General features: G+C 31.9%; 2 protein-coding genes across 3 annotated transcripts; both read left to right on the forward strand.

Moving 5' to 3' along the window:
• Nucleotides 1–1642: 1642 nt before the first annotated feature.
• Nucleotides 1643–4363, forward strand: LOC112519705. 2 transcript variants are annotated; one of them, XM_025127941.1, is made up of 4 exons: nt 1643–1715; nt 2319–2983; nt 3846–3978; nt 4067–4363. In XM_025127941.1, exons 2-3 carry the CDS (start codon nt 2512–2514, stop codon nt 3956–3958), a joined length of 585 nt encoding a protein of 194 aa, XP_024983709.1. In that variant the 5' UTR covers nt 1643–1715; nt 2319–2511; the 3' UTR covers nt 3959–3978; nt 4067–4363. The 2 variants fall into 2 exon arrangements, with proteins under 2 accessions (XP_024983709.1, XP_024983708.1); XM_025127940.1 differs by having other exon boundaries at nt 1674–1720.
• A 3919-nt stretch (nt 4364–8282) lies between these two features.
• LOC112519763 (protein REDUCED WALL ACETYLATION 1-like) lies at nt 8283–10419 on the forward strand. The gene is made up of 5 exons (XM_025128012.1): nt 8283–8451; nt 9390–9481; nt 9923–10060; nt 10147–10203; nt 10305–10419. The coding sequence occupies exons 1-5, from the start codon at nt 8419–8421 to the stop codon at nt 10408–10410; spliced, it is 426 nt and encodes a 141-aa protein (XP_024983780.1). The 5' UTR covers nt 8283–8418; the 3' UTR covers nt 10411–10419.
• Nucleotides 10420–11098: the final 679 nt, after the last annotated feature.

Genomic DNA, 11098 nt, shown 5'->3' on the forward strand with positions numbered 1-11098 from the left:
ACTCAATGATTATCCTAATTATATTTTAGATTTAAAATGAAATGTTTATCTTGTATTTGATTGTGTTTATCTGCAGTTAGTTACACGAATTCATATATGGGATGGAATCGGATAGGGATGGAATCGTTTAGGGATGAACAGATTTAAGAGTTTTTAAGAGTTTTAGCCAAATGCTTTATAAGATAATATAGATAATATATAAAATTGTATTTGTAGGGAAAAAAGCATTTATTTAATTAAGAGGGGTGGCTCACTTTTCTTTGTAACATTTTTATAGTTGAAAGTCCTCCATATTAAATGAAATTACATACATCTCTTGTTTTCAGATATAAATTTTGAATGATACCAAATTCTCATAAGATACTATTTACTAAAGTAAATCAGAATTATAAAATTATATATAAATACTCTCTCTCTCTTTTTATATCAAAAAAAAAAAAAAAAATACAATATTTGAATCAAAACATAATTAATTAATAAAGCTTTTGGTTGATCATTTAATACTTAATTAGAAAATTAAAGAGCACAATTAAACTTATTCATATCCACTCTAGGTTTCATACATACTAATACTAATACTAATACTAATACTAAATGTGTCTCTTAATTTTTATTTTAGTTTGTCTTAGAATAAGCATATGTTTTCAAACCCACCTTTTTTTTTTTACTTTTCAATTTTGCTCTTAATTATAGGATGAATCAAATTCTAAAAATTATATATTTGTTTCTTAATTGTGAACATTTTTCTTAAAACAAAGAAAATACTCTTACCGATGGACATGAAAAATAGTTCTTATAAGAAAATATTGTATTTTTTTTTAAATATCTCAATATATGAAATGTTTATACGTATTTTTACTTGGATACTTTAAAATTTATTAACATTACAATCGTTTAAGATAAGAATTTAATTAATTATATTAAAATAGGGGCTTCATCAATACTTGTAGATCTCTAAGACTCACTTAACTCACTAATCTAAGATATTAATTCATATTTATTTTAAGAGAAAATTACATTTCAAAAATATATCTCTCCATCCATGCACACATATTCATAATTAAATATCTACATAATAAAAAACAATTTTAAAAAAATTTGTATTAATGTTGATAGATTTAGAGTAATTTTGTTGATGTTTACATAAGATCTCATAAATTTATAATTAGTTCACAAATTATAACAAACTTTTTTTTTAAAATGTTTATGATGTGTTTAGCTTTAGTTGATATTCACAATATGTTCATAACGTATATCAGATGTTATAGATTTAAAATGTGTTCACATATTCTAATAATATATATATATATATATATATATTTAAAACGTTGATAATGTGTTTAACTTGTATGTATATTTAGTTGTATGTGTAGATTTATGTTATTAAGAGAAGATTGGAGAGGTGAGAGAGAAAGTTTTTTATAATTAAAATATATATTTTATTTGTTAAATAAGGTTTTTATAGTCTGAGTTGATTGTAAGGAATTAAAAGAAGGCGAATTAAAATATATTTAAAAAGCAGTTAAATGAAATTAAAAAAAAAAAAAAAAAAAAAGGGTCACTTTCTTGGTAGTCTCCACTCCATATGCTGAGAACCCCTCGTGTGCTCTCTTTATAAACCGTCTTTCCCCCTCCCAAATATGGATCCAATTTGAATTTTTGATGATTGAAATCGTGATTTGATTTAGGGTTTTCAACGCTTTCGCTCATCAAAGGTAAGGTAATTTCCCTAATTATCTCTTAATTTCATCATATCCAGCATTCCAAGTTCTCAATTGCTGTTTGTATTGAATTCAATTCTCTTTGAAAACGTGGATTTCATTATATATAACTAACTAATTCTATTCATTTCTCTCTAATCTATCCTTTGATTCTTCTTCTTCTTCTTTTTTTTAGATTGAGAACTTGTTCTTTGACATTCTTTACTTGCATTTGCTCTTACACATAATCTAACTTTATGGATTTTAATTCCACACTCGATTTTCTGAAATTTTTTAACTGCTATTGCTTAGTTATGCATTTAATGATTCTCTGACCCACTTTTTTTGATTTAAAGTCAACTCTTCTAGTTTGTTCCTTGCGTAATTAATTGTTTACAAGATCTGTTTGATTCATTTTGTAATAATTGCTTGATGCAGTATGTATCTGGAGATTTTTTAGCTCAAATTTCTCGCTCTTCAAGTTTAAGTAAAGGCTATAGCTATTTATCATATATATATATATATATATATATATATATATATATATATTAAATGGATCAACTGATGACCTGGGAGTGCAATATGCTAATTGAATTGTTTTATGTATTTTGCATTCAGGAAATATTGCGAGCTTTTGGGTTTATGAGTAGAGATTTGAAACTCTAGCTTCAGTTTAATGGCCATGAGCCTGGATCTTTGAAACTGGAAATCTAATCATGTTGTTAATTAGGATCACATCTTGATTTTTAATTTAAGGTGTTTGAGTTTGATAAACATACAAGTTTGAGTTTTGATATATATCTATATCTATATGATGGATCCCCCTTCTCCTATAGAGCAACAAGTTTATGTTGATATTGAGAGTGTAGTTAATGAGGGATTAAGCCAGCTTGATCCTCCTCGTTCAGGTGAAAAAACAAAGTTGTGTGACCAATTTAGTATGAGTGTGGATGATGGCCCATTATTACTTGTAAAGGAGGGAAATAGTAGTGTGATGGTGTTGATGGATGGAGGGAAAGAGAAACGTAAAAAGGGTTCAATTAGTGCGAAAAAACCACCCAAACCTCCACGACCACATCCACATAGAGGGTTTTCTCTGGACGCTGCGGACGAGAAGCTGATTAAGGAACTTGCAGAACTTGCCATGATTAAACGGGCAAGAATTGAGCGAATGAAGGCGCTCATGCAAAAGAAAGCTTCAAAGGCCGCTTCATCATCATCGAATGCCACTTTATTTGCCATGCTTTTTACCACCATCTTCTTCATCATCATCCTTTTGCAAGGTAAAAACTATATACTATCATCTTCATTTTATTGTTAATAGTTGTTCTTGAAGATGGATTCATTTGAATGACTTACATGTCTTATTTTCAACATATAATTAAAAGGTATCGATATGATGGATGTCGGTTCTGTGTATTTTATGTGACAATAAACTTGAATAAGACCCAATGGGATGAGCTATAAAGTTAAATTTGAATGTAACCACATACGGCCTACCTGGCCCATGAAAATAGCCTTTAACACCCGCATGAAAAATGAAGTTAGTCTTTCCTGGTCCATTAATTAATTAATTTGGTTACTATTTGTATTTTGTAGGGATGCCTGCCCCCCATATTAATAAGATTTGTATATTTGTAGGGAATTTGAATTTTTGGCATAATTGCATGTGCTTCGCTTCCCACACCAATAAATTATCAACCACCTAAATTCTTCTCACCCAATTAGATTTAGTCTCTCCAAAATAACAATATACATATATATATATATATATATATGTATATGTATATATATACAGGTAGTTTAACCCTTTCTGCCTCTTGCTTCTTTTTATTTATTAAATTTAGGTGAGTAACAACTATCTATGTATATTCCTATTTGTATAAATGTTCATTTATTTTTTTCATGTAAAATGTGCTTTTTAACATTTAAATTACATATTTATTGTTAAAAAGTTGTGCATGAAATCTCAAAAATCATACATGAAGTAATGTTATAATGTTGACAAGTACATTTTACCACATACACATTGAATACTTGTTATCAAACATTTGTTCAATGATCATGGCTTCTAATTTTTTTTTTTCACATTTAAAATTTCCTATTAAGGACAAAACTAATACTCAATCACATTATATTTTGCAGGAATGTCATGCCGAAATTCACATGGAACATTCGAGGGTTCTCCTCAAACAAACGAGAATAGTTTACTATACATACAAGCACAGTTGAATCATTCTACTCATACTTTCGTTTAACTTGATTCAATATATTTGAAGTAAGATAATGATTAATAACAGCTTTAATGAATTCTACGTGTTATTCCCCATAGAAAATTAATGATTCATTTTGCTTCCTATATGCAGACACTTGAAATTTGGGTTCAAAAAGGAATTTGGTTACTAGAAGGAGCCTGCGACAACTACGCTTGGCACTTGTATAGTAAATGATACTTGTTGTGGGAACTTAATTAATATATAGCGATATCATTGAGGTTGCAACCTCTGCAGTCTAATTAATATAAGCTTATATGTATATGATAAATTGTTGTATGCATAGTTTTGTAGCAAATAGTAATAGTAGTGTTGCTTTGAGAGCTTGTAATACGTTTTGTGAAACTCGACAACAAACACAAATTGGTTTTATGTAATCAATAATAATCCTACTTACTATAACTTTTGATTATGTGGAAGAATGTCATATTGTGTGTTAAAAATCCATTATTTGTTATGTTAATAATTTATGATTGTAGTTTGATAAAGTTGTAACTTTTTTAAATGGATTATAATTTAATTAGGTTGATGATTCAAAATTTGAATTAGGAAATGCATGTGAGTGTGAGTGTGAGTGTGAGTGTGAGTGTTTTATATATGGGGATCTCAAAACATTCATTGACTTTTCTTTTTTAATAATTAATTAATCCAAGAAACAATTTGGTGCCTCACCAATTAACCTTCTCATTTTATTCTAATATCTTTTTTAAAAGAAAGTATAATGTATTTTGATTTTAGAAAACTTTATTTGGGAGCTGAGACATTAAGCCTACCATGTATTCGGTAAGAATCAATAGTTCTATATGAAAAACAAAATGCTTAAAAAAATAACGTATTGTTTCATAAATGAAACAACATTGGTATGAAGTGAGGGTAACAAGTACTGTTATTGTTTCCTATATAAACCAATAATTAGTTTGGTTTAATAAAAAGGTTGTTTATATTATAAAGTTAATATCTTATTCCATAAGTGAAACAACACTTAAATGAAACTAAGGTAACAAAGACAATTATTGTTCCATATGAAAACCAATAATTGGTTTGATTTCATACGAGAAACAAAACGGTTACAATGACGATGGTTGGAGAAAAAAGTGATGAAATCAACGATGACAACCGAGGATGAGATCTTAAAGGAAGAGATTATTAATTCCTAAAATATATCTGTTAGATATAATATTATATATATCAGATACTGATTATTCCTAAAAATACGAATTTCTTAAAAAGAAACAAATTAATACGCTTGTTTGTTGAATGGTTTGCAAATTTTAATCACACAAATAATCATATTCCTTTTGTTCTTTTAACAAGTATGTATGTGTTTCAAAACACTTATCTTCAAATTTACACTAGTTAAAAAGTTCATAATTCTATATTTCAAATTATAAGGGACAAATTTAGAAAAACAAATAAATTTTCCTATTTTAAATGATTAGGTTTGAACATAAATTTTAAACAAATAAAATCGATATATACGAGGCGGTGTGTCACTCCCCAAATCCGATACAATTTTTTTTTCCGTATCAACAATTATTATTAAATATTAAGTGGTTATAAAAATATAATCTTTATAAGAAAATATAAAAACATTCGTTGGTTCATTTATGCATTTAAAAAAAGTAGTAAAAATTACAAAGTTTGACTGATTCTATATTGTGTTAAGAGTTGTGATGGTAGATTGTGTTTAAGGGTTACGGGTTGTGAGAGAAGAAGTGTTTGATTTTATAAATGTAAAACCACAACATTTGGTCCTGAAACAGTCACAAAACCAATCAAAATCGCTCCCTATTTATTAAAATAAAACTTTAATTGTCAAATCGATTTTCTCACTGAAAGACAAATAATTAATAGTCAAACCTGGAGGCCGGATCGCCCCCGGAGGAAGATCCTGGGGTAGGTGGGGGAGATTCCCCTATTCAAGACAAATCAGATTTTGTCCCCCAAATCAGATACATGTGGACCCTCAAATCAATTAAAAAACTATTTTTTGTACTTTTTTGGTCAAAGAAGGTTGGATCTCCTCCATGGTCAACATGCCTCCGGAGGCGATCCGTATGGTTATTTTATAAAAATTTGAAAAATAAATATTTTGTTAATATATTAGGTATTTTTTTAGTGAAAATCCCTTTAATATTTGTTACTCCTTAGTTTATTTTCTTTCTTTCAATCTTGGTTTTTTTTTGCATTTAGGAATCTTAGAATACAATTTGCTTAACATCAAACAACTTGACACAACAAATAAGTTTGAGAAAATTAAATTAACTAAGAAAATTAATATATTTATGGCAAATATATAATTTGGGGGAAAATCAATAATGAAATCACATCATTTTAAGACTTAGGGTATGAGTTTCGATCAATAGTAGTAATCAAATCAATAACAAGATAATAACCAAGCGTTCAAGACATACAATCAATACAAATACTCAAATATGACAATTAATAAGAGATTTGGGGTAAATTCATGATTTTTGAGTTACGGTTTTGGGTTCCAAACCTTGGAGGTTGAGACTAAGCGACAAGGAGAGTCAGAGGCTGAGAGGTACCGAGCGACAGTTGAAGAGCGAAAACTTCAAAAGGGCCAAAAAAGCAAGAAGACCTCAGGACCCTCATAGTTAAAAATGAACCATTAATGAGATTAGTGTAAGAGACGGAAAAAAAAAACAATGAATTGCATGGGGACAAAAACCGTAATTTTAAAATCATGGGGATGAAAGTAGCAATGTAGCAAACCACAAGGACGAAAAACATAGTTTACTTAATAAAATAAAATAAAAAAACACTACGTGTCTACGTCTTTCATCAAACCGCACGAAATGGGAGGTTGGTTGTTATATTCGCATATTGTTGAACAAAATAACCTAAAAATTAAGCATTCTATTATCCTCCATATTTATCGATAAAATATTTGTAATTTGTTAACACCTCGATCCTCCTGCCTTCTTTTGTGTGTGTGTGTGTGTGTGTGTATATATACATTCCAATCCAAAATAGAAGTAGCTATCATGGGTTCCCGTGATATTGAGACACCACCGCCACCTGACATGTTTTTTTTCCACATACTACCAAGGCTACCAGGTAAGTCCGTACACGTTTTCTATGTGTTTGCAAGCAATGGCAGTCGTTCCTAACAACACCATTGTTTGCGAAGATGCATCATCACCACCATCACCACCAACTTCTTATTGCGTTGTCCACCACAACACCATGCAAATTTAGTACCATCAACTTGGAAGCACCTCAAGATGGTCAATTTGCCGGTCGTCCTTTACCGTTTGTAACCAGTCATGAAAATGTGTCGATTATAGGGTCTGTACGTGGACTGGTATGTTTAGACATGATTAGCAAGTGCAATGGGAGGAAATACTCTCGTATAATTTTATGGAATCCTCTAACGAGTGAATATAAGACCCAACAACAAAGAAAATTGTGTGGTTGCCGCAACATTATTTGGGTTGTTTTAGAGTTATAATGACTACAAGCTTGTACTTGTAGCCAAAGATTATAATGTTTATATATACTCTGTGAAAGCCGACTTGTGGAGAAAGGTTGAGATGACACCCAATCATTTACCCCCTACCTACAATTATCAAATTATCGCCCGAAGCAACCGTGTGTGTTGTTGAATGAAAAAGAAAAGAAAAGAAAAGAAATTGAGTAAGTAGGAAAGAGGTAGTGTTGTTTCACAAGATATTTATAGCTTTTGGCATTCCATGATGTTGAAGGAGAAACGGTCTCGTCTCGTCTCGTCTCCTTGGACCATGTACCTTCTAAGATGCTTAATAATTAAGGAATGTCCACTAATTTAATCTAAAACAAAATTGGCATGAAAGAAAAACACTTCATTAAAACAAGAAGAAGAAGCAAATAGCATATAACAAATAGTTATAAGAAAAAATATATTAGTAATTTTTGAACTTTTCACAAATCAACCAAAAAGGATGTTTTGAAATGAATAATAAAAGGATGTGAAAAGAAATGCTTGGACAAAACGAGCCATAACAGGTTATTAACGTGGTTATCAGAAAGCCCAAAAGTTTTGGGTCGGACTCGGACTCGGACTCGGACTCGGACTCGGACTTTGCTTTGGAGAAGAAACCATGCCATTGCCAATTACCAACTGAACTGAACTGAACTGAAATGAAAGTGAACCGAATATATTTTATTTATTAAAAAATAATAATAATAATAATAATAAAATGTTGGTAATTGAATTAAAGAATATGATTGAATAGTTAAGTTGTTGGACTTGGTTGATTGAATAAATTTGATTTTATGGCAACTGGATCCTCAAATTTGTGAAACAGATAAAGAGTAATCATAATCCCCCTTCTTCAGATCCAATTTCTGTGTGTCGGTGGGATATTCTTTCACTTGTTTACACCACTCATTAACCCAAACTCTTAAATCCAACTCCAACTACGACGATTTCCCCCAAAACTATGGTGATCAGTGGTCCTTTAACGCCTGCCCAGGTTGGTGCCTTTGCATCTGCATCTGCATTTCCATTTCCTATCCTATCAGATCTTGTTGCTTTTAGATGATTTCAGTAGCTTAGATAGATCTGCATTTGCCTCATCATTTCTCACCTTGCTCCTTTTACCGATTGTGTTTTTTAGTAACTAGAACCCCAAGTTTGCATTCCATGCGATGCCGTACCTGTGCCTCTGCCTCGACTTTATGCTTTAATTTGTTTCATGTTTTTGTTCAAGAATGCTGTCATCAATTAAGTAATGTCTGGAGTTCACGAATTTCCTACTTTCTAGTTTGCTACACACCCAATACTTCATCAAGTGTTCTTTACACCTATATACACTTGTTTGATGTGTGATTCATAATCCGCTCCTTCCAAACATCCATACGTTTTTAATCGATATCATATAAACTCAATGTTTCAACCCTGGCGGTTGGAAGCTATTGCTAAGTTGATGGAACGTGGATCTAGGCTTTATAACGTTGATGATATTAAACATGTCAGCGCTGAACAAGGGGCAGATAAATTTAAACTTTGATTAATGATGCTATTTGTATGAACTCATGTTCTTTGACCTTGAGGTAAGGAAAGTAATGAGGGTCTTACCAGTTCTCGAGAATGACTGTGTTCTCAGGTGCAAGTGTTAATTTTAAATTGATTTGCTTGAGAAGCTGCCCATTTATAATAGAATCATATAAGTTTTGTTAGTTGACTTCATTTGAGTTGACCTTTTTTCCAATCCGACCAATTGACCACTACTGTTATTGTGAATATAGAACGACTCATTGGGCAACCTTTTTGAAATTCATTAGAAGCACCTGAGTTGATATACCCCAATCCTCCTTGGTATACATGCATCATTAAGTGACTCTGTGGTGATGCCATCCTTTCTTGAATATTCATGTTTGATGTTTCCCTGTTCTGGTTTTGCAATTGCAGGTATCCTTTTTACTTGGAATCATCCCAGTTTGTGTAGCTTGGTTATATTCAGAGTTCTTGGAATACAAGAAAACTGCAGCATCCTTGAAAACGTGAGTTAAAAAATTTAATCCCCAATTGTTTTCAGTTGCCAGTTTTATGTAACATAAAGTCCGTTGATAGTATAACTAGTTGTTTTCTATTCATGACAAATATCCCATGCATTTGACACACTAGCAATGCTGTTGTGCTGTTGTTGTATCATCAAGTCTTTTTATGCTGGATTCTAAAAAGAATTGAATGTGATGATAATCTTGGTGTCTTAGGAATATTTAGAATTGGATGGTGTTACCTTTTCGAATTACAAGTTTATTTTAACTTGCTTATTTGAACGCTGGTAGTTTTTGTCATTTAATAACTAATTTCAGTGGCAGAGATTCTGATATCAACTTGGTTGAGTTGGGCAATGATACGGTGAAAGAAGCAAGTTTATTTTAACTTGCTTATTTGAACGCTGGTAGTTTTTGTCATTTAATAACTAATTTCAGTGGCAGAGATTCTGATATCAACTTGGTTGAGTTGGGCAATGATACGGTGAAAGAAGATGATAGAGCTGTTTTACTGGAGGGGGGTGGTCTCCAGTCGGCTTCTCCTAGAAGCCATGGTTCATTTATTGCATCTCCTGTTGTCAGGTTTTCAGGCGCTCCAGTTGTTTTTTCCTTGAATTTTAAATTGATTATGGTAGCAGACTCATGCAATCTTCTTTTTTTCCTTCTAGGCTGTTTACAATGGAGGAATCCTTCTTGCTTGAGAATCGTTTGACATTGAGAGCTATGTATGTGATTTTAGCCTTAAGTTTCAAATTTCAATTTTCTTGGCACCAATAAAAAGTCATCAATTTCTGATATTCTTTCGGTTCTCTTTCTCTTTCTTCAGATCAGAGTTTGGGATCATATTGTTCTACTTCTACTTATGTGACCGCACAAATTTTTTCGGCGATTCCAAGAAGGTCTTAGCTTCTCTGTTATTCTTTTTATGTTGAAGTATATAATATTTATACATGACAAATGAAACTCACACACACTCCTCACCTTTGGTGAGGTTGGAACCCTAGCCTCTAGGAAGGTTGGGTTACTGGATACCACTAGGCCAATGGGCAACAAGAACAACAAGATACTTAGCGATACTTCCTTATTTTGAGCGGTTTGTAGCTCCAACCTTATCTTATCCCCTTGGGCAAAAACAATGACTCAACTTCTCTCAAACCAGTTGGGTAGGCTAAAAATGGAACACAGTAGAACTAATAGAGGTGCACTCTCCTAGGGCTGCAGGGCATAGGTAACCTCCCTTGACATACTTTTATCTAGGGTCAACCCCTTTGGCATAATCCATGTTCCCACTCCCTGAAATCTCCTTCCAATACATACTTTCGTTTAGTCTTGGCCAGCCGTTCCAAACAACCTCCTTTGGGTACAAGTTTCTGTGTCCAACTGTCATGTCCAACCGTCAACACTGGAGATGGCCAGACAATCTCTCAAGCAATGTTGCCTCTACTTCTCAGCTGTTGTCTGTCCTATCTTCAAACCCTTGGGCACATCCTCTATTGATTGTTTGTTGAGTATAATAAAAAGAAGTAACATAGTTTTTATTGGATTGTTTACCACTTCAAAAAATCTATTAGTAACTTGCATAGCTGCAACCAAAATAGCAATCTTTTATATGAGGCGGGG

The sequence above is a fragment of the Cynara cardunculus genome (genome assembly GCF_001531365.2).
Source record: "Cynara cardunculus var. scolymus isolate 2C chromosome LG 10, CcrdV1, whole genome shotgun sequence".
Taxonomy (NCBI): Eukaryota; Viridiplantae; Streptophyta; class Magnoliopsida; order Asterales; family Asteraceae; genus Cynara; species Cynara cardunculus.